The sequence below is a fragment of the Misgurnus anguillicaudatus genome, chromosome 3, assembly GCF_027580225.2.
Source record: "Misgurnus anguillicaudatus chromosome 3, ASM2758022v2, whole genome shotgun sequence".
Lineage (NCBI taxonomy): Eukaryota > Metazoa > Chordata > Actinopteri > Cypriniformes > Cobitidae > Misgurnus > Misgurnus anguillicaudatus.
The window spans coordinates 24,449,299-24,474,652 of NC_073339.2; the positions used below are offsets into that span (position 1 = coordinate 24,449,299).

At 40.2% G+C, this 25,354-nt stretch overlaps 1 protein-coding gene across 2 annotated transcripts in view; it reads left to right on the forward strand.

The window, feature by feature from the left end:
* nsun3 (NOP2/Sun RNA methyltransferase 3) overlaps positions 1-25,354 on the forward strand; it is a 347,258-nt gene that overhangs the window by 218,102 nt on the left and 103,802 nt on the right. For both annotated transcript variants that reach the window (XR_012367888.1, XM_073863428.1), the window contains exon 4: positions 19,806-19,960. Coding sequence is in view for 1 of the 2 variants with exons in the window: in XM_073863428.1 (XP_073719529.1) it covers positions 19,806-19,960 (155 nt within the window). In the remaining variant the exon portion in view is untranslated. The remainder of the gene's footprint in view (positions 1-19,805; positions 19,961-25,354) is intronic.

Here is a 25,354-nt window from a genome sequence, read left to right on the forward strand (position 1 = left end):
TGATAAAATGCGAAGGGATTTTTGACATCTCGAACGCTGTTGCCATGGCAACGCATCAAAGTTTACTATTATTTCAGGAATATTTAAGCCTCTTGGCATGCTTAGATTAACTTCAAATTTGGCACACACATCAGAGATGTCAACTGTTAAGTGTTGACAAACAGGTCAGACATAGGTGTGCCTCTTAAGTCGCTCACTAGCGCCCCCGTTTGTCCAAAATGTGAGGTTTCTTTTACCTACAGTCCCCAATTGGGTCAGTAACAACATAAATAGTCTACCGATATTTACCCACTTGATGCACTTGCCCACCGTGCATCGTTTTCTCGGAGGCACCGTGTAGCGGTAAAAATACGTGCGAGGGCCCGCCATCGCTGCTTGCAGCTATATTTATTATTATTATTTTTTTAACACTTTTGGGCATTTTGGGTGCCTTAACATACTCGAAAACTCTTGAAATTTGGCACAGACGTTAGAGTCGTCCGTGATCTCCAAAAGCCAAAGGCTGGAACACGGGCGTGGCACTGGGGCTCTGTAGCGCCCCCTGTAATGCAAAAACAAACAGGAGTGCGTAGATCGGGCAAACATGTACGCACATGTACGAAAGTTGGTACACATATAGATCTCATCGACCTGAACAACTTTCGCACTCTAACCTATTAGCTCCGCCCAACAGGAAGTCGGCCATTTTGTATTGTTTAAAAAATGCATGCGATGAACTTTTGAATACTCCTCTGAGGGAATACATGGGATTGACACCAAACGTGGTGATCATGATGTCGAGACATTGTACTTGCTAAATTGCGAAGGGATTTTTGATATCTCGAACGGTTCTGACATGGCAAGGCGACAAATTCATGGCGAAATCAGAGAAACAGGAAGTGTCTAATATCTAAGGCAAAAAATGTCTTATAGTGATGACACGCGGGGTGTTTGTTCGTCTGAAGATTCCGATCGCATCGATGTGCCTATTGTGAGTCTCGGATATAGCGCCACCACCAGGCGCCAGGAAGTGTGTCAGTCACAAAGGTGGATTTTTTTGACAGTTCCATGCGATGTTCTTTTAAATACTCCTCCTAGGATTTTCATGCGATTGACACCAAAAGTGGTCAACATGATGCTGAGACATTGTAGATGCTAAATTGCGAAGGAATTTTTGACATCTCGAACGCTGTTGCCATGGCAACGCTTCAAACTTTACTTTAATTTCAGGCATATTTAAGGCTCTTGGCGCGCTTAGATTAACTTAAAATTTGGAACACACATAAGAGTTGTCGGCTGTTAAGTGTTGACAAAAAGGTCAGATAAAGGCGTGTCTATTTAGTGGCTCACTAGCGCCCCCGTTTGTCTAAATGTGGGGTTTCTTTTATCTACAGTACCCAAATTGGTCAGTAGCAACATGAAATAGTCCACCGATATTTACCCACTTGATGCACTTGCCCACCATGCATCGTTTTCTCGGAGGCACCGTGTAGCGGTAAAAATACGTGCGAGGGCCCGCCATTGCTACTTGCAGCTATATTTAGGGCCCGAGCACCGAGGAGCAGGCCAGAATGGCCTGCACCGAAAGGTGCGAAGCCCTATTGATTTTGCTCGGATTATTATTAGGGCCCGAGCACCGAGGAGCAGGCCAGAATGGCCTGCACCGAAAGGTGCGAAGCCCTATTGTTTTTGCTCGAATTTATTATATTTTTTTTTATTTTTTTTTTATTTATTTTTTTTTTAACACTTTTGGGCATTTTGGGTGCCTTAACATACTCGAAAACTCTTGAAATTTGGCACAGACGTCAGAGTCGTCCGTCATTGCGAACCGACAAAGACTGGAACACAGGCGTGGCACGGGGGCTCTGTAGCGCCCCCTGTAATGCAAAAACAAACAGTAGTGCGCAGATCGGGCAAACATGTACGCACATTTACGAAAGTTGGTACGCATATAGATCTCATCGACCCGAACAACTTTGGCCCTCTAACATTTTAGCTCCGCCCAACAGGAAGTCCGCCATTTTGGATTGTTTAAAAAATGCATGCGGTGAACTTTTGAATACTCCTCCTAGGGGATTCAAGCAAGTTGCATACAGTTAACTTTTAAATACTACTCCTAGGATTTTCATGCGATTGACACGAGAAGTGGTCAACATGATGCCGAGACATTGTAGATGATAAATTGCGAAGGGATTTTTGATATCTCGAACGCTGTTACAATGGCAATGCATCAAACTTTACTTTCATTTTTACACATATTTAAGGCTGACAGTTACATGCTGTGAACCTTTAAATACTCCTCGTATGGGATTCATACGATTGACACCAGAAGTGGTCAACATGATGCTGAGACATTGTAGATGATAAATTGCGAAGGAATTTTTGACATCTCGAACGCTGTTTCCATGGCAATGCGTCAAACTTTACTTTAATTTCAGGCATGTTTAAGGCTCTTGGCGTGGTTAGTTGAACTTTAAATTTGGCACACACATCAGAGTTGTCGGCTGTTAAGTGTTGACAAAAAGGTCAGATAAAGGCGTGTCTATTTAGTGGCTGACTAGCACCCCCGTTTGTCTAAAATATGGGGTTTCTTTTACCTACAGTACCTAAATGGGTCAGTAGCAACATGAAATAGTCCACTGATATTTACCCACTTGATGCACATGCCCACCGTGCATCATTTTCTCGGAGGCACCGTGTAGCGGTAAAAAAACGTGTGAGGGCCCGCCATTGCTGCTTGCAGCTATATTTATTATTATTATTATTATTATTTTTTTATTATTATTTTTTTTTTAAACTTTTGGACATTTTGGGTGCCTTAACATACTCGAAAACTCTTGATATTTGGCACAGACGTCAGAGTCGTTCGTCATCGCCGAAAGCCAAAGGCTGGAACATGGGCGTGGCACGGGGGCTCTGTAACACCCCCTGTAATGCAAAAACAAACATTGATGCACAGATCGGGCAAAAATGTACGCACATGTACGAGAATTTGTACGATTATAGATCTCATCAACCCGAACAACTTTCGCCCTCTAACATTTTAGCTCCGCCCAACAGGAAGTCGGCTATTTTGTATTGTTTCAAAAATGCATGCGGTGAACTTTTGAATACTCCTCCTAGAGGATTCATGGGATTGACACCAAACGTGGTGAACGTGATGTCGAGACATTGTACTTGCTAAATTGCGAAGGGATTTTTGATATCTCGAACGGTGCTGCGGTGGCGAGGCGACAAAATTGTGGCGAAATCAGAGAAACAGGAAGTGTCTAATATCTAAGGCAAAAAATTTCTTATTGTGATGCCAAGCGGGGTGTTTGTTCGTCTGAAGATTCCGATCGCATCAATGTGCCTATTGTGACTCCCGGGTATAGCGCCACCACCAGGCGCCAGGAAGTGTGTCAGTCACAAAGGTGGATTTTTTTGACAGTTCCATCCAATGTTCTTTTGAATACTCCTTCTGGGATATTCATGCAATTGACACCAAAAGTGGTCAACATGATGCTGAGACATTGTAGATGATAAATTGCGAAGAGATCTTTGATATCTCGAACGCTGTTCCCATGGCAACGCGTCAAACTTTACTTTCATTTTAAAGGCATATTTAAGCCTTACAGTTGCATGCAGTGAACTTTTAAATACTCCTTGTAGACTATTCATGCGATTGACTCCAGATGTGGTCAACATGATGCCGAGACATTGTAGATGATAAACTGCGAAGGGATTTTTGATATCTCGAACGCTGTTTCCATGGCAACGCCGCAAACTTTACTTTTGTTTCAGGCATATTTAAGGCTCTTAACGTGCTTAGATTTACCTTCAAGTTGGCACACACATCAGAGTTGTCGGCTGTTAAGTGTTGACAAAAAGGTCAGATAAAGGCGTGTCTCTTAAGTGGCTCACTAGTGCCCCCGTTTGTTTAAAATGTGGGGTTTCTTTTAGCTACAGTCCCCAAATGGTTCAGTAACAACATTAAATAGCCCACTGATATTTACCCACTTGATGCCCTTGCCCACCGTGCATCGTTTTCTCGGACGCAACGTGTAGCGGTAAAAAAACGTGCGAGGGCCCGCCATCGCTGCTTGCAGCTATATTTATTATTATTTTTGTAATTTTTATTTTTATTTTTTTAACACTTTTGGGCATTTTGGGTGCCTAAACATACTCGAAACTCTTGAACATCGTTTTCTCGGACGCACCGTGTAGCAGTAAAAAAACATGCGAGGGCCCGCCATCGCTGCTTGCAGCTATATTTGTAAATATAATTACTTTGACCCGTGATACGCGATGGTAAACGGCTAACATTCCAATGCCGACCGGCAGCATGAGCATGATGCTGTCAGACTGATAAAAAGATATTTATGTAACACCTCCCACAATCTTTGTAAATATAATTACTTTGACCCAGTGCCGGTCTTTCCTATACGCAAATTACGCAATTTGCATAGGGCCCCGCACCACTAGGGGGCCCCCTTGATCTCAAGATAATTTAAAACCCTTATACCAAATCAAAATTATTATTAATGAAAACAAGACGCTATAATTTAAATTATTTGCAAACACGCAGATTTATGCGGGTTTTTAAAAATACTTACTGATTTCTTTATTCACTGATATGTACTCGGACAACATGCAGGCCGTATCTTAATCTGAAGGCTGCAGCCTTCAGAGGTCACATTTGTAGGCTGCATGCGTCATAAAGACGTATTTCAGAATATTAACAATTATAAAGTTGACTATTATTCTTAGTTAACGGTTAATTGTTATATTATGCTTATAACTTGCAAATGAAATGCTTATTTAACTTAAATTAACCAAGCTAGATGACGTGCACCGCACATATGCGACCTCCGGAGGTTACAGCCTTCGCATTTAGAAACGGCCGCTGCATGATGCAGGAGAGTGATGTGCTAACTATGCGCATATAATTATGCCCACTATTGCTTTAAAACGAAACTATCCGTCTGGAGCAGAATAAAGAAAAAAACGTGAAGCAAGGGAACAAGAGGAAGGTATGTATATATTTTAAAGTCTTGCCAAACAAAGCAGTGTAATCTTTTCAAAATAATAGCCTACTCCACTCCTACTCACGTTTCCAAATTGTTTCGTTTGCACTTTATGGGTAATTTTCAGTAATTAATAATGTGTCAGTAAATAAAGTTAACCACATTTATGCACTTTAGTGTGTTTGTCTTTCAGTTTGTTTAGGTTTGGTAAATAGGTGACGTTTTAAATTGTTATTTTTAACTGTATTAAAAGTATGTATTTATATTTAATTTAATTCATTAAATTAATTTACATTTAAATCAGATTTATTTTTTGTGCTTCTCATAACACATTTTAAATCAAAACAGCTTTACAGCAAATACATGTTTCATGTTATAATCAGCAAGTTTATCAATCAGGGTTTCAAAGTAATGTGCATATGGAAAAATACACAGCTGTAAGACAATACACTATGTTGTTAGTTAACAAATAACTAACAGCAACATTGAATGGTTTTTAAAAATGCAAGACGGCCCATCACAAGGTTTGCTTAGGGCCCCCCAGCATCTAGGACCGGCACTGCTTTGACCCGTGATACGCGATGCTAAATGGCTAACATTCCGATGTCGACCGGCAGCATGTTGTCAGACTCATAAAAAATATTTATGTAATACCTCGCCCTAGGGAACCACGAAAGGGCAGCGTACATCCCTAGACTAAAATAGAGGCGAGTCGGAAGGGGAAACTGTCAGCTGCGCGCCACGCCCCCAAAATTTTTCACGGCCAATCGAACGCCACACACGGTCCCCGCATGACCTCCCGGTCAAGGTGGGTCGGAAATTTTCCTCCCCCGGGGGTCCGACTTTTTTCCCGGATTTTAGGGATTTCTGATGTTGTTCGGCGCTCGGCCACCAGGTGGAGACTCTCCCTCTGTCCACGGACCCTCTATTTGTCCAATTGCCCACTATCGTCGGCGACGCCCCCCGGCCCCCTCCCAAACGTACGCGGGCCCATTATTTGTCCGTTTGCCCATTATTTGCCTGTATTGACCCCCTGACCCCTCCTGACCGCCCCCCGACCCCCCCCAATGACACGGACCCACTATTTGTCCATTTGCCCATTATTGGTGCAAATTGACCCCCTGACCCCTCCTGACCGCCCCCCCTTCCCCCCATGACACGGACCCACTATTTGTCCATTTGCCCATTATTCTCGCGGATTGACCCCCTGACCCCTCCTGACCGCACCCCCGACCCCCCCATGACACGGACCCACTATTTGTCCATTTGCCCGTTAGTTGCGCGGATTGACCCCCCGACCCCTCCTGACCGCACCCCCGACCCCCCCATGACACGTACCCACTATTTGTCCATTTGCCCATTACTTGCGCAGATTGACCTCCTGACCCCACCTGACCGCACCCCTGACCCCCCCATGACACGTACCCACTATTAGGGCTGCACGATTCCAGAAAAAATGATGATCACGATTGTTTTGCTCAAACTTTTGATCACGATTAGAAATCACGATCATTCTCTAAGTGAAGAACTTCTATTCCCTTTAGTATTTTTATTACACTTTACAACCATGTATATAATATTAGGCTATATATATATTTTATATATTATAAAATATTTTATTGTTTTATAATATTCACAGCTCCCATTCTCTTTTTAAAACATTTAAAATCATTCCGCCAAAATTCTGCATAGATTTTGCAAAAGAAATCAGCAGAAATAGCAAAAATAACTCCTTACACAGATGCAATTGTAGCTGATACTCTTACAGCAATTAAAGCAGTTCAGTTTCGTTTTAACTGTCAAAATAACTAAATATCTTTTATTTCTTACATTTTAGAGCATTTTGTGTTTGTTAAATTAAGGTTTTTGATGATGACCACGCGGTTAGCGGCCGACTGCAAGTTAACGACATGTTTGATCAATTGAGCCTCTCAAATTAACACTTCACTTGACTAAAATAATATTTATATAAAATATATATTTTCAGCATATTACAATGTTTGTTTAAATGTTTATTATCAACACACACTATTTTTAAAAAGCGGAGATGCTCTGCTGCTCGCAGTCGCGACGGAGTGCAGAAAAATAATGAAAAGGGCAAAACGAAACGAAATAAACATGAAACTAAATAAACATGCAGGTTGCCTTACCTTACACATTCGCTATAAATCAACTAAAATGTAATGCTTTAACAGACAACATTGTGTATCCAACAGTTAGGCTAAACTAAGAAAGACGTCCAATCTCAAACAAGAAAAAATTACACAGCAATCTTACATGACTACAGGAAGAAGTTTTTTATAGATTGTGTCTTAGATGCTGTGTGCATAGATAATGCGCAGTATTTAAGGTTTTAATCTAGTCCTCCATTTATATTTTCCCCCGGTGCCGGGGGCGGAGACGCTAAACACCTTTGCAACAGGTGCATTGTGAATGTATGTGTGTGTGTAGCGGACTCGTGTGATAGGTTAAACGTCTTTTACAATCATCAATGGCTTAACGTTTCTTTTAATTAAATTGAAAAATATATAAAGACGAAGAAGCCTAAAAAAGCCCGAGGCCTGGCCCGCGTAGCAACTGTGACGTTATTGATCGGGTTTTTTATGGTTGCGGCTTGTGTCTTCAGCTTTTAAAAATCTTGATATTTCACGTTTGGACGAAACAAAAGCACAGTTTGCATAAGGGTCGTAACTTACCTAATCAACATCACTTTCCTCAAATTTGAAATATCCAAACAATGGAGTGACCCTTTTCGGGGAACTAACGTACGTATTTTTCGTCGCTGCCTGATGAAACTCACGTATGTCCAAAACGGTAACTTTTCAGAAAGTGAAAAAAACACCGTATATCAAAAGCAGTTGAATGTAGCGTTGTCATACTTGGTACGGCATATTTACATGTAACCATATTCTTGCCAGTATCGTGATATAATCCACATTTGACCAAAATTGAGTTTAAATGGACATGCGTGCATATTTTACAGTAACTTTGATCGATACGTGTTCTTCCGATCATTAATTAGAATGGCCAAGTCGCGTTTCGTATTGACAGATGAATACGCTCAGTTTATTAAATAGCCTACGTCTTGGTTAAATACGCTTACTTTATTTAATATTAATTATAAGTGTATTAAATGTCTCTTGCAAACCATTAAGGGACAATGAATCAATACACTGACATGGTAATGCTACACAACAGGGGCGTCAGTTTGTGTTGAAAAGTGGTGGGGACAAAAGATCAGATAAAAACATTACTGCAGGACGGGAAAAATATTGAATAACGCGCATCAAAAATGGGCATAGCGTAGGCTAGTCAACAACAAGAAAATACTCAGCATAAATGTATAAACCCTCAACAATGTCGACTGCACACATCACACATGTAACAGTCCCTGCAACACCAGCTCAACCGAACAATGCCAAAGCACCATACCGTAGAAAACAGCAGCGCGTTTAATAAATTATTACAATGGATTTCATTACATATGTACAAGAAAACACACCATAAGCATACAACGCAACATATGTGACCCTGGACCACAAAACCAGTCTTAAGCATCACTTGATTTTTCAGAACATTTTAACCAAATGCTTTCAAAAAGTTGTGGGGAAATCCCCAGCGTAAATATCACCAATGCTAGACAGATACTTTGTTTGAACAGTCCTACCGTAAGTAACTCCTAGATGTTAGTCTGGCGTCCGGGGGAAACGTTTACCTCGAAGGAAAGTCATTGTCATGTTTATTCGGCTATATCCAGTGCTGAGGTTCGATGAAACTTACGAGACCGGCGAGATGCTTCACAGGCGGAAGATATGCGGCGTGATTGACAGCTTTGACACCAAACGGGTACGTGAAAATCAGATGACATGATTTCACAAGTTTTCATTGGCTATTTAGGTATGTGACGCATACTGTATATGGAAATGAACCTGGACATTCAATCTGTCGAAAAATCTCAAAATCGGCAAAATGAACATACGTGAGTTTCATCGGACAGCGACGTTTTGCACTTTCTGCTTGTTGCTCTGCCATTATGTTCGTTCAAGATGAATAACTGTAAATCTCGTGATGCCAACTTAATTCCACCATAACACAGACTGCACTTGCAAATATCCACTTCATATACTCTGACTCCACCCATATCAAACAAACACATTGCTTGATTCTGTCTGCTTTGTGTTTGGTCTTTACACATTAATCGCGACGATTGTCTTAAACTAATCGTGAGGCGCACATATCGTTATCATGATAAAAATACGATTAATCGTGCAGCCCTACCCACTATTTGTCCATTTGCCCATTAGTTGCGCGGATTGACCCCCTGACCCCACCTGACCGCACCCCCGACCCCCCCCCCCCCCCCATGACACGTACCAACTATTTGTCCATTTGCCCATTAATCGCCCGATCTTCACCAAATTTGCACCAAGCGTAGAGTGTGCCGAGACTAAGACGTTAAGGCGTACCCCAGTCGTATATTCCTGACCGATCATTTTGACCTCGCCCAATCTTCACCAAATTCGCACCACGCGTAGAGCGTGCTGAGACTAAGACGTTAAGGCGTACCCCAGTCGTATATTCCTGACTGATCATTTTGACCTCGCCCGATCTTCACCAAATTCGCACCACGCGTAGAGCGCGCCGAGACTAAGACGATGGCGCAGGTCCCACCCTCCTAGCTTGTTCCTGTGCCGAGATAGAGGCCTGACACGTGTCAGCGATTCAATAAAAAAATAAATAGTGCGTTCGTGTACATGTCGTAGGTGCGCGAAAGTTACCTTGCCGCTCTCCGCGCGTCGTCCGTGTCGCGGTAATGCGATCGATATCAGCGAGGCTCTAAAGGGAAAAAAATGACACGAACCCATTATTCGTCCAATGGCAGACTATTGCATGCACGAATACATGGAAACTGTCAGTGATGTAAATATGCCCTGTAACGTCGTAGAGATATGTTGGTGGTGTCACTTCCAAAAATATAACTAATTTTTCCTCATATTCAATCGCCAATAGCTCCGAGTGACACGCCTCGTGCTTGGCACTGTTGGAAAGTACTGTTCCAGGGCTTTCCAACGAACCCAAGATCAAGTATCTCCGACCTTGTTCGGCTGAGAAAAAGAGCACTAAACTTTAGCCTATTTCACATGTCTAAAAAAATTAAAAAACACTAAGTCCAAGCTTTTTTTACACATATTCAAATAACAGCAGCTCCGCCACTGATTAGGCGACACCCTCAACCTTAGGCTCCTTGGAAGGTCTCCCCGAGTGCCTACGACCTTCTCGGGCCGAGAAATAGAGCCCTGAAAACCAGCATTTTTTCCCATTTTCACACACAAAAGATATTGAGGTCAATCTTCAAGAAAGCCTTTTTTGAACATTTCAGCCAAAAACTAAAAAATCTATCTCGGCCAATGAGTGTCGTAGAGACTTGGGGGTGGTGTCATTTGAAAGGTCTCGACGCCCCCTCCAACAAGCCCCCACCCCCAAGTCTCTATGGCCCCGCCCCTTTCCGAAAAACCAATGTTTTCAAAACGTCTTTTCAAAAGCGCATAGCTCCGCCCACGAAAGAGTCACGCCCTCGACCTCGGACTCTTAGTCTCTCCTATTCCGGGCCTTTCCAACGAACCCTCACTTGAGTCTCTACGACCTTCCTGGGCTGAGAAATAGAGGCCTAAACTTGAGCTTTTTAAACTTATTTTCAATATTTAACTGGCCCTACCTCCGCCCTAGAAAGAGCCACGCCCTCGGCCCCGGGCTCTTTGGAAAGGCATAGTCCGGGCCTTTCCAACGAACCCTTCCAACCTTCCAAGGCTGAGTAAACGAGCTCTGAAAACAAGCCTTTTTCATAAATTTTCAAAAATCTAAAACTACAACCCCAAAACAGAAAAAGTTGGGACATAGTAGAAATTGTGAGTAAAAAAGGAATGGAATAATTTACAAATCTCATAAACTTATATTTTATTCACAGTAGAATATAGATAACATATCAAATGTTGAAAGTAAGATATTTTGAAATGTCATGCCAAATATTGGCTCATTTGGATTTCATGAGAGCTACACATTCCAAAAAAAGTTGGGACAGGTAGCAATAAGAGGACAGAAAATTTAAATGTATATATAAGGAACAGTTGAAAGACCAATTTGCAACTTATTAGGTCAATTGGCAACATGATTGGGTATAAAAAGGGCCTCTCAGAGTGGCAGTGTCTCTCAGAGGTCAAGATGGGCAGAGAATCACCAATTACCCCAATGCTGCAGCGAAAAATAGTTTTCTGAGCTTCTCAGAGAAAAATTGCAATGAGATTGAAGTTATCATCATCTACAGTGCATAATATCATCCAAAGATTCAGAGAATCTGGAACAATCTCTGTGCGTAAGGGTCAAGACCGGAAAACCATACTGGATGCCCGTGATCTTCGGCCCTTAGACAGCACTGCATCACATACAGGAATGCTACTGTAATGGAAATCACAACATGGGCTCAGGAATACTTCCAGAAAACATTGTCAGTGAACACAATCCACCGTGTCATTTGCTGTTGCCAGCTAAAACTCTGTAGGTCAAAAAGAAGCCATTTAAAATGGACTTTGGCAAAGTGGAAAACTGTTCTGTGGTCCAACGAATCAAAATTTGAAGTTCTTTTTGAAAAACTGGGATGCCATTTCATCCGGCCTAAAGAGGACAATGACAACCCAAGTTGTTAGTAGCGCTCTTTTCAGAAGCGTGCATCTCTGATGGTATGGGGTTGCATGAGTACGTGTGGCATGGGCAGCTTACACATCTGGAAAGGCACCATCAATGCTGAAAGGTTTATCCAAGTTCTAGATACATATGATCCCATTCAGACACCGTCTCTTTCAGGGAAGACCTTGCATTTTCCAACATGACAATGCCAGACCACATACTGCATCAATTACAACATCAAGACTGTGTTGAAGAAGGATCTGAGTACTGAAATGGCCAGCCTGCAGTCCAGATCTGTCACCCATAGAAAACATTTGATGCATCATAAAGCGGAAGATGCAACAAAGAAGACCTAAGACAGTTGAGCAACTAGAAGTCTGTATTAGACAAGAATAGGACAACGTTCCTATTCCTAAACATTGGTCCTCCTCCAGCTGTTCCTTATATGCACATTTAACTTTTCTGGCCTCTTATTGCTACCTGTCCCAACTTTTTTTGGAATGTGTAGCTCTCATGAAATCCAAAATGAGCCAATATTTGGCATGACATTTCAAAATATCTTACTTTCAACATTTGATATGTTATCTATATTTTACTGTGAATAAAATATAAGTTTATGAGATTTGTAAATTATTCCATTCCTTTTTTTCTCACAATTTCTACTATGTCCCAAGTTTTTCTGTTTTGGGGTTGTATATCTCGACAAGGGAACGTCGTAGAGACTCGAGGCTGGTGTCGTTCGAAAGGTCTCTCCGAGCTCTTTACAACGCCCCCACCCCCGGAGATGAGCTTTTACATTCAAATCGCCATAGCTCCGCCCCTGAGAGTGGCTCGTTGGAAAGGTCTCCTCAGGGGCTTTCCAAAGAACCCTCATTCGAGTCTCTAGGACCTTCCTGGGCCGAGAAATAAAGCCCCAAAATTTTGCATTTTTCACACAATTTTGATATTCAAATGGCCGTAGCTCCGCCCCTGATTAGGCCACGCCATCGACCCCAGGCTCTTTGTAAAGGCCTAGTCCAGGCCTTTCCAAGAATCCTTGTTCGAGTCTCTACGACCTTTCTGGACCGAGCAATAAAGCCCCAAATTAAGCTTTATTTCACCCTTTTTCACAAAAAAATACGTCCAAACTCTAAAATCCTTCTGACTGAAATTTTACCAGGTGAATCAGCGTCGTCTGAAACGCCTAGAAAACTTGTTCCCTGGTGACCAATTTTCGCACCCCATACTAAAAACATGAAAAAATCAAATTCCCCCATTATAATCTCCATAGGCCTCAGGCCTTGTGTTTTCGTTGCTTTTTTTATCTATTCTTTCAGGAACGTCGCAGCGGCCTGCGCTTCGGGGGTACGCCTCGTGAGACCTCCGCCATCCAGCATGCCGAATTTCGACCCGATCCGACTCCGGCACGAACCGACGGCCGATAGCGGGAAACTGTCAGGTCTCCCGCGAGGCTTGGAGAACCCGTAAGGTCCCCGAAATCGGCGGGCGGGCCGGTGGAGAGCGCTCGCCCGACATATCCAAAACCCGTACACGTTCCGTACACTTAATTTGCAAATGTACAAATAATGGGTGGTCAGGAGGGGTCAGGGGGGGTCAATCGGCACCAATAATGGGCAGATGGACAAATAGTGGGTCCGTGGGGGCGTGTCCGGGGGTCCAGAGGGGTGTTAATTTGAAATTCCGAAAGTGTCCATTCCGTCCTGAGTTTAGAGGGTCTGTGGTTGACACGAAAGGGGTACGATCCCTCGCCCCAACTATGGTTATGTTGGCAGACTAAATGAATGGCAATTCTGACACGAACCCACTAGGTTCCCTTGCTCACACAATAAAAGTATAAATAGATGCGTACCTGTTCAACAAAAAGTCTGCTGTGTCGGCGTCGGTTTTCAGCCCCAAATCTCTCTGAAGCTTCCTCCAACGGTCAATGGCGGACCCTATATTGATTCTACTTAGAGTCCGGCGTTTTTCACACTTTTTTTTACCTCTGCGCTCTTTCCTCTACCGACTTCCTTTTTCTTCCAAACTTTACTGTAGGGACAAGAAGCTTGCTGCTGTCGGTTAGTTTTTTTCCATTAGTGAGATGTTGCTGCTTCGCTAGCTAACATACACTGACACAAATTTCATGTCGCAGGCAGGAGAGGGGCGGGGTGGTTTGCGATGGGGTGGAGACGCGAGCGCGAGGTGGATTTTCAAGTGTACGGGGATTTGATGAGAGCAGTTAACCAATGTAAGCTGTCCGGCCGGAAAGTTTACATTGGTCAACTTATCTGCCGCTGTACACCCAATAGACTGAATGGATTTTTTTAATTCTTTTTTCTCTTCATATTGTTAGGATTTTACTGTAGAACCATAACCAGCATCTAAACGAGTTTATTAATAATGAACAATCTTTGAAATCGTAGACCATAGCTTTAAAGTTCTGGTGCAAATTCAAAACTTACTGGAACACATATTTATTGTTGTAAAATGTATGCACAAATGTCCCTGTGATGTCTGAATGTTTCAGTATGTATAAGCGTTTCCATGTGTATAGTGTTCAATCGTTTGCAAGGAATATAGTTCTTAAACTGCCTTTCATATAAATGACTCTTGCACTTACTATAACTCATTATCTATATAATCTGTTCTGCATTGTGTATTAATCTTGCTTGTGCTCTAAACTTTCCATTGCATACCGCGGATATTTAGCTCCTACGACAAATTGCTTAAAGCTCCACTGTGTAGGATCTACTCCCATCTAGCGGTGAAATTCTATATGACAACCAACTGAATATTTCTTTCTAGCCCCCCCATTTGGAGCGCGTTTTAACTCGTACGGTGGCTGTGTTATGCCAATGTTACATAGCTTCCAGTACAAAGCAAAAGCAATAAAAAATAATGAACAATTTGCAATGTCCTTTGCCTGTGATCCATCAAAGGACACAGATTTATGTTAAACATGGAAAAAGTCTGATTTTCATGATATGTCTGCTTTAAATCACATACAAAAAGCAACCATAAACGTTGCTTTGACACTCCTTTTTCATCGACGCGAGGAAAAATATCCTAGGGGCTGTTACACTTGGTATTAAGATGTGTTTTCGTCGATTGGATCACAAGTGGATGAGAGAGACACATTACGTTTACACGTGGTACTTAAATCCGTCTCTTTTTGTCCATTTTCGACCGCTTCTCTCCAGATTACTGAGGGGATGGTCTGTGGACGAGTCCCTCTCCTGTCATTTAATCATGAGCGGGAGTAATGACGGGTTTAAATGGACGCAAACTAATATTATGTCAGAGTCCAATGCTTATGTTTTAAGTAAACGTATTACATGTCCGTGTATATGTAAGAGCTTTCTCTGATATTGTTGAAAAAAGATCGCACAACTTTCACACGCTTGTAAAATTAAATGAAAGACATGCAGATCCGCCACACTAGTTTTATCCGCCACACAATGAAAGGCTAAAAATAGGGCTGTCACCATGTGTTTGTGCTAGAGGTCAGAAAATATGAAAAACATTTATCTCAGTACCTCACATAAATGGGCGGAGAGACGGCATGTGGCTGTTCGAACACATTAAACCACATGCGTGTTTACACTAACTAGAGTTATGCATAACCATGCTATAGTTAGCCAAGCAACTATAAATCTTCGAGTTTACACCATAGACTGTATAGATTTAAACAAATATGCTGAATTACCTGTGGAGAAGATAGAAAGTAGGCAACTTCTGTGTCCCTTGAGCCTCATGATCTTGAAAAACTAACATTACTCCAATATTGATTTTGGTCTTGTTGTTTTTCCTGTCGTGTTGTAGTTTTAAATCCTCTTTTCGCTTCCTTGGCGACTTGTTTTAAAACTCACGTAACACACGCTGTTTCTGCATTTCTGATGTTAATCTGGAGTACCTATAGAGTAGTATGACATCCTTTATATCTCTGAAGAGTCTTTAGTTTAATCAGATTTATAAAAGAAAGATTAGCTTTACCGAATCTTTCCGATAACGTACGAAAAAATTAAGGAGGAGGAGTTACTACCGCAGGAGGAGCGAGTACGAGTCATGCAACACTATACAACACTGTTTTAACTTATGATTCACTACATGTTCGTGTCATTTATATAATATACACGCGCCTATTTCCAACATAAGACAGAAGTCTTACTTACCACGTGTAACTCGTCATGACCCGGTTCTGAAAATCCACAGCATCAAACACACACGCAAAACTCCGCTGCTAATCCGGATAATAAACTATATCCATTGTTTCCATAAAGCTGGATGTCTTCTCCTTACATCCAAAAACACACTTCTTCTTGTGCCATTGTTGACTTTTGAAATTAAACAAAGCTGAGTGGCGTGATAAGCTGTTAGCAAGCTCTAGCGTCTCCCGCTGACTGACGGCTGGGCGGGGTTTTCCGGGGGAAGTTTTCCGGCGGAAGCCCATATAAAGAAGTGATATGTATCGAAAACCCCTGAAACGTCAGTTAGAACTGTAATCGAAAAAAACTAGCCAAAACTTGTACGAACCCTGGCGAAGTGCATTCGGCACAGAAATACTCTGAAACACGCCCAACTGCGGTTTTGACACTTTGCCTACGTTTAGCATGAGGAAACAACTCTATAACTGTGTTAATAAGTCAGAATGCTTGAAATACCATTAAACCCCCCCTTTAATGTCCTCGAGAATAGGTCTTCAACAGGCTTTCAAATCTGCCTCAAATCAAAGCATTAGATCCGGGATCATCACGGTATGCGGCTGTTGTAAAATCCGAAGGATTCAGTCTATGCAGGTCGCATGCAGGCTGCATACGTCATCAAACCCTGGTTTATTTAAGTTAACTGAGCATTACATTCACAAGTCATAAGCATATTACATAAATTTACAATTAACTAAGAATAATTGTCACTAGGGATGTCCAGATCAGTTTTTTTGCCCTCGAGTCCGAGTCATTTGATTTTGAGTATCTGCCGATACCGAGTCCCGATCCGATACTTTTATAATACATAAAAAAAAGAATAAAGAAGAGCGAAAAAACAGAACCAGGATGTTCCTTATGTCATGTCGCATGCGTTGCTGTTTCTGTGTGGAGTCAAAAGAGTCTAACTCTGTGCCAGCGCATAACTACAGATGTGTTAAAAAATAATGAGAACATATGTACAGGGGTTACATAGTACAAGCCTATTTTCTTCTCGTCAGTTCACACGCACCAGCGCAGCGCGTACTCTGGCGTGGAGCAGAGTGAGACCTTGATGGATTTTAAACCCTGCATATGTATCCGAGTCCTGATCGGGAGGTAACGTCCGATTCCGATCGAGTCTGAAACAACGTGATCAGGGACGATTTCCGATCACGTGATTGGATCGGGACATCCCTAATTGTCACCTTTATAATTGTTAATAATCTGAAATAAGACTGTCTCGATGATTTATATCGCCTACACATGCAACCTCGGGAGGCTTCAGCTAGTGGCCAGCGTGAGTGTAGCAAAGAGTATAGAAGCACAAGAGGGGAAACTCTCATTCGTTTTTGGCAGCAGTCACTAGGTGGCGCTTCAGTAGCGCGGTCGCCATTTTGGAATGAAAATTCTCACAGCCAATTAATTCTGAATTAGGGCTGGAACGACGCGTCGACGTAGTCGATTACGTAATTACGTCGATTTGCCGGAAATGCGTCGATGCGTCGCATTGTTTACGTTTTCAAATGAAGGCGGCTTCAGCTCCGACCGGATAATACAAGTGTTATACCAAACAGCCAGAACGTGATCAAAAGTGTGGGAATACTTTAAGCAGAGACCAAATAAAACACATACTGTGTAAAACTGAAATGGCATACCACAGCAGCGCAACATCTGTGCATGATCATCTTAAAAGAAAACAACCTGGAGCTCTCCGACCTCAAAATGACGCGACGGCAGCGTAAGTATTTGAATTTTTACAGTAAGATTTTATACAACAATAGAATCAATGCAGGCATATATTGTGCTTAATACAGCTGTGTTTACATCTTAGTTTAATACGAGCTGCGAGACGCCTGACAGACACGACATTGCATCGCGTCTGGGCAGTATGTTGAAACAGTAAATAAAGAGCGGGACATGTTTAACTTTTTATATTAAGAAGTTATGAAATAATAAGTTACTGTTACACTGAGATAGGCATGTGCCGGCGTGAACTGAAAGCCAGCTGGCAGCGCGGAGTTCCCATAGCTTATTTTTTTGCTATGTGCGCAGATATTATAAAAGCTCGTCTCGTTAGGTATTCCTGACATGCGCTTATTTAAAGTAACAGCAGCGTAAACGCCGTTTATAAAATATTAGAAGATCATACTAACTAAATTTGTATTTACCCGAGACTTAAGAAAAGTTAAATGTTAAAGTTGATGCTAAATGAGAGTGCAGTAACGTTACTACTGATAGTAATAATATTAACAGTAATAATATAATGGTTACATTTTATAATAAGGGTTCATGAATCACAATGAACTTATTTTTACTTCAGTCTGAACTAATGCTGAGTAAATGCATGTACTAATCATAAACTAATGAAGAGTCATCATTAAGTGCAACATGACGTGTTTTTTAGTTAATGTATTAATAAACAATGATTTCATGTGAGTCATTTTGTAGTTAATGATGACTCTTCATTAGTTTATGATTAGCACTAGGGCTAGAACAATAAAGAGCGGGACATGTTTGTGTATTAATAAGGAGTTATTATTCAGTTTGATTTATTTTTATTTTACTTCTTTAATATTAATATATTTTATTTGTTTAAGGTGAATAATGCCCCTTTTGCACTGTTTATGTTAGGCTGAATTAATGTTGGACTTGTTTTTATGTGATTTGTTATATTTTCCTTGGCACTGGCACTGTTTGTGTATTTGTTTAATTGAGAAAATGCTTCAATAAAATGTTGGCATTAATAGCAGATGTTACATTTATTATTTGTAAAAAAAATCTTTAGACTATTCGATTAATCGAAAAAATAATCGATAGATTAATCGGTTGAAAAAATAGTCGAAATTTGCAGCTCTATTCTGAATTCATTCTCAGCAAATCTCACAGCCAAATCAGAAGCACAATAGTAAGTTTCTTAAATTAAAATTTTGTTCACTTGCTACACCTACACGAAACGCTGTATTGTCTTGTATGTATGTGTTGATTTGTTGTTGTTATCAGTTGTGGAATCCAATCATTAAATAAATACACATTTGAGGTAGTTTTTTCTTGCTTTATTATGTAATTCTATTTTATGCTACTTTACACATTTACTACTATTATTATTTACCAACTCCACTAGGTATGAAATATATTTTGTACATATTAATCCCCTGGATCCCGCTACAAACATTATAATCTTATAGAACATGATGCATTGCTCTGTCTGTTATCCTAATACTGTTTTTTTTTTTACTTCAGATGTATATGTGTGTATGTGTGTATGTATATGGAGCCAAAATATTATGTGTGGATGAGTTTATGTCGGTATGTTTGTACGTAAAATTTGCCTATATAAAAGTGGAAGACTTGTCTAAATATCTGAAAATAAGCTGTAAAAAGGGATTAATGATCACTGGTTTGATTGTATGTTATTCTGTGTTATCATCATTCAGTTTGAATTTGATCTTTTAATGTACAAAGTAGCTGATATTGCCATCATTTCTAGTTGACTCCCGAGTCGCTCTCATTCCAAAATGGCGGATTCGTAGGGCTGCTGCTGTGCGCTGGTGTTGCAATGGAACGTTCTATTGAGTTTCCCCTCTTGTGCTTCTATACTCTTTGAGTGTAGTTTGAAAGCGCAAAAGGCGGAGCTTGAATTTCAGCAATGTCCCTCGTCTGCGAATGTATTTCAAAGATGGAGGCACAACATGGATGCACCAGTCGAGCGACTCGACCGTATGTACTTTAAATAGCAGATTCTACACTTACGAGAATACTTTGATTAGTGGGGTGGAAGTAATTACACATGAATGAGCACATACTTTTGAAAGAACACATGGGTTTTTGCTTAGAATTAACTCAAAAAAGTACACAGTGGAGCTTTAAGGTGCATCATTTGTAAGTTACATTGGATAAAAGGGTCTGCTAAATGAATTAATGCAAATGTTCAGTTTTGCTTTGCACTGTTAATCATGTGGTTAAATTGATCTTTTAGGGTTCTGTCATTGTAATGAGGTAGATAAGCACAGATACAACTGGCTGGTGAAGACTCTGGAGTCATATGTTCCTGCTACACTACAACACTTGCTTTCAGTGACTCACCTGGATGGCAGAAGTATTGGGAGCGAGCGACCAGGGGCTTATGACAAGGTATAACACTCACCTCTGCTCATTAAACACATAAAAACTCATGTGACTCTCTTGTAATGTGAAAAGAGAGATAATTTAATGATTATTTAGTGGGGTTGATTCGATACAATGCTTAACTCTTTCACCGCCAGCGTTTTTAAAAAAAGTTGCCAGCCAGCGCCTGCGTTTTTCATCAAAGTTTAGTGCCTTCCAGAAAATGTTCTTCTTTAAATATATAAACATACAAACAGACCCTCTGCTTTCAAACAAAAAAACAGTTTCATCCTACCTTCAGTGGTTCTTTTGTAATCAGCTTTTGAATATGGGTAGGTTTCTGCAAAAACACCACATTTTGAGCAAAAAGCAGAGATAATACTTACTTGCATGTAGTAACATCATGTCAGAATCACATGTAATAATACACCTAACTTTATCACTATGAATATAAACAATAGAATGGCTTTTAGATAGCATATTGATACTGGTAAAGTTTAAAATATATTTTGTTTGATTCAGTAACGAACAAGCTAGTTATATTTATAAGACAAAGCTAAAAACAGGTTGCATTGATACAAGTTTTTTCATTACCATCAGTTACACTGTGATGAAGGTGAATTTCGTGGAAGATTCATAACATATAGGGTGTTTTGCATGTAAGAGTTTCCGTGATCAAAGCATTGTTGAATCTGATGAGGACTACACTCCGGAGACAATACTGCTACCGCATCGTCGACTCGAGGAAAAGCCACGCCATATTTACTCTAGTTTCATTACTTCGTTTATTCCCTTTTTTTTCCTTATTTGCCTTCGTTGACTGGATATGCAGGTACTGTGAATTTTGAATGCTCTTTCTCTGCCGTAGTTTTGCTCTTCCTAGATTTCGTGCCCCGTGCACTTTCAAGTCAATCGGTGTGCGCATGTGTGGGCAGATCCTGTAGCAACAGGGGTGGTAGCAATGGTCGCGAGAGAGAGAGAGACAGTCGTGCAAGCCAATCATTTGTTTCCTCCGGAATGGAAATAATTAGCTGTGTTTAAAACAGTCGTGAAAGGTCTACAGACACTCGAGTTTTATACTCTTTTTATCGAGTACTTAAATTTTACTTATGTATTGGTATGTAAAGACAGTTTAAACAAATTTGTAAACGGTTTTTAGCTAATTCATGCCTATCCTGCCTTTAAAGAGACATTCCACTTTTTTGAAAATATGCTCATTTTCTAGCTCCCCTAGAATTAAACATTTGATTCTTACTGTTTTGGAATCCATTCAGCTGATCTCCGGGACTGGCGCTAGCACTTTTAGTATAGCTTAGCACAATTCATTAAATATGATTAAACAATTAGCATCACAATAAAAAATAACCAAAGTGTTTCAACATTTTTTCTATTTAAAACTTGACTCTTCTGTAGTTACATCATCTACTAAGACCTACGGAAAATTAAAAGTTGCCATTTAAGGCAGATATGGCTAGGAACTATATTCTCAAACTGGCATAATAATCAAGGACTTTGCTGATGTAACATGGCTGCAGCAGGCATAGTGATATTACGCACTGCCAGGGATGGGCAGTATTTCAAATACATGTATTTAAAATACGTATTTGAAATACAAAATAGTATTTTGTATTTTGTATTTTAAAGCCTTTGAAAAAAATGAAATGTAATTTGTATTTAAATACATTTAAGATGAGTATTTTTGTATTTTTAAAATACTCAAAATACTTTGAGCCAGTCAACCAGTCAGGGTGCTGTTTTCATGCATTAACTAGTTCAGACCAGACACCAGAGTTCAGGTAAGCAAATATATCTGTGCAGCTTTTAGTGGGCAATAAGGAGTGGGAAAAAAGCAAGGGCGATTAAATAGTTGGGTGTGATGTGATTTGTGTTATTATAACTGTCGCGAAAGGAGATTCAAATTCACGTTGCACGACTGAGACAGAGTGTGACAAATAGGCCTACACTTTTGACTTAAAGGAAAACCACCATTTTTTTATATTTCACAATGTTCTTACCTCAACTTAGACTAGGCCTGTCACGATAACAAATTTTGCTAGACGATAAATTGCCTCAGAATTTATCGCGATAGACGATAACATTGATGCTCCGGGACCATTATAATAATGCAGATACACCTTTTCAAAGATCTATAAACTTTTATTTCTAAACATAAGTAATACTGGAACTGGAAGACATTTTAAATATCCACAAGAAATGAACAAAATAACAGGATGATTGCGTTTTAGGTGCATATGCATGTTTGTCGTGTTGCCACTTTTAAGTGCTACGTTTTTACCACAAATGCGACATAACGGCTCGTTCAGGTTTAGTGGTTCACCTCGGTCATTAGGTTTAAATCCAAAGTACTCCCACACTGCAGCTGTAGCGTTTGCTTTTGAAACTTGGCTGTTTACACGTGGTATAAGTGGACGAGAGAGACATATCACGTTTACACCTGGTATTTAAATCCGTCTCTTTTGTCCACTTTCGACCGCTTCTGTCCTGAATACTGTGAGGGGGTGGTCTGTCGAGACGGTGGGCGAGTCTCTCCGCTGTCATTCAAACGCGAACGGGAGTAATTATGAGTTTATATGGACCCAAACTAATATTATGTCCACTGCTTGTTTAGCAAGTAAACGTGCTGCACAGTATTTTCTACATGTATATGTTAGAGCTTTCTCTGAATTTTCAGCACAATTGATTAAATAAGATCGCGCAACTTTCACACGCTTGCAAAATGAAACTGCGGAGATCACCCGCTTTAGTTTATCAATGAAAGGCTAAAAATAGCACTGTTCACCTTGTGTCAGAAAAGTCAGAAAAGACGTAAAACATTGTGATCCGATCGATGAAAACGCATGTTAATGACAAGTGTAAAAAGCCTCTAGTAAATCCATCTTTTTCTCCTACTCTCGTCTCAACTAGTGTTTTCTCCTGCTACACTCCTCACGCGGCGCTCATCCTCCTCAGTACGCCTACTGTGATAGGCTACGCCAGGAGTCCCCCCTACCCACACAGATCATGCGACTGACAAATGACTGACGAGGGTTCACTCCTTGTCACTCGTTGCACGGAGCGGTCATCCAGTCTCTTTGGTAGAGAGAGAGAGACAAGGAAAACAAACAAGCATGCAAATGTGAATTATCGCGGCCTAAAAAAATGATCGAGCTCATTTTATTTACCGTGTGATTAATCGATTTATCGTTTATCGCGACAGGCCTAACTTAGACAAATGAATACATAACTATCTATTTTCAATGCATGGAGGAAGAGCACTTAGTTTGCAGCATTTCGACCTCAGCGCGCAATAACATCTTCACAGGAGTGATGATGTTACTGGGCCAAAGGTTGAAGTGCTGCAAACTTAGTGCTCTTCCACCATACAATATAGTCATTATTCACTTAAAAATCACGTTTTATTTTTTGCCACCATACTTACTCGTGTAACTACTCATGTAACAGTCTTTGAAAACATGGAAGTGTTTGGTGGCTTCTAAATTCTTCCCTGTTTAGATCCTAAAGAATAAATGGGACTAGGCTAAATGCTAACACATTCATGACACGATGTGCAAAGATGAAGTGCACATATTGAAAAAAGATAGGCATGTATTCATTCATCTAGGTTGAGGTAAGAGCATGGTAAAGTGTTGAAGGACTGGTGTTTTCCTTTAAAGGCCCTTTCACACGTGATGCGGCAAGTGGTGGAATCAGCACACAGTTGCTGATTTCTTTTTAGCTTTGTGCAGTTCAAGCCTTGTTTACATTTTTGCAATTCGCATGGCTCTACTCTATAGCGTGAACCTGCAGGCTCCTCAGTAAACCTGCAAGACTTTTATGCTTGACGTGCTCTCCGTTGTATAATTCTGTGAAATGAAAAAGGGCGACTCGTGAGTAATTGTTCTCAAAACCATCAAAAAGCAGCGATGAGAGAAAGTAGTTTGCCGAATAATTTGTCAAACACTCGTCTCGTGAGAAGTAAATACGTGGATTTCTTCACATATAAACTGTTTAGGTTGTGGGTCGATGACACATGAAAAAGTTTTGAAAAAGTTTTTATAAAACATCACTTTACATAAGGCTGACATGACACATTCATAATCATGACATGACACGTGTCATGAATATGAAGAAGATTTTATGGACGTTTATGACAACTGCCATTAAGTGTCATTTGTTCAATTATGTCATTTTTATTGCAAAGATGACATTGTTTGAGATGTCTTTGTTATGACAACTTGACATTAACCCATACATCATAACTTGTTATGACAACTTGACATTAACCAAGACAACATAACTGACCACTTTTTACCAGTGATACAAATTGAAATTGTCATTAAAATGTCATTAAGTGTTAATACGCTGTTAAATAGTTTTATAACAGCATCATGAATATTCTTCAGTTCATAATGTTTATTTAACGGAGTATTAATAATATTTGACATAGTATCAACACTTAATGACATTTAAATCACAGTTTAATGTAATGTTAACCCACAAAGCTAGATGCGTGATCAGTCACAGTCACAATGAAGTGGGAAGAGGAGCAGGGGGAGCTAGGTTAAAGACGGAGCTGAAACTAGAGCTTAGATCGAGCCCAAAAAAATCAAGCCTGACCCTACCCGAGCGCGTGTAGCCTACGTTAAGTCAGAGCCTATTTTTAAATTAAGCCTGACACATTAACTGTAGCCTAATTATTATAACCTGTTTTAATTATTATAATGTTTTAATATGTGGGCCGTTATAACTGATGTTTTCAGCTACAGTTCTGAGTTGCTGAAATTATCTTAATGTTAAAAAGCTAAAAATATATAATATTAAGAATTATGGCTTGACGTTTGCTCAAATCCACCTCCGACATTAAATTTTTGAGTCTATGTACCCATAACATATTTAATTTCATATTTATATTTACATTTTATTTATAGACTTATTTTTTATTTAATCAATGTTGATAATGACAAGTAAACATTGTCATCATAAGATGTGCAATATGTTGGGAGACATGGAGTGGGTTAGAGGATTTTGACAGCTTTATTAAGTTTTGTTTTGTAGAATGACTTTCTTTTAAAGATTTTCGTTTTGTATAAATTGTATCTTAATTTTTATCTTTTTTAACTAAAAGTCTGGATTTAATAAATAAGATGCAAATTTAGCAGACAATATAATCATGACATGGAGGTGCCGGCGCAGTCACTTGCATTTAACGTGAACTGGAGCTTCTTATAAATGAACCAAAACTCAGTGACTGCCTCACAGACATTAGAAATATTTTTATTGTAGAAAGCTTGAAATGTCTACTTTTAAATGAAACAATTCAAAATGAAAATAAATAGGCTACTCTTTGATTTTTTTTTTTAAGTTGCCAGCCAGCGGCAGCATTTTTCATGATTTTCATAAAAGTTTAAAGGTGCAATTTGT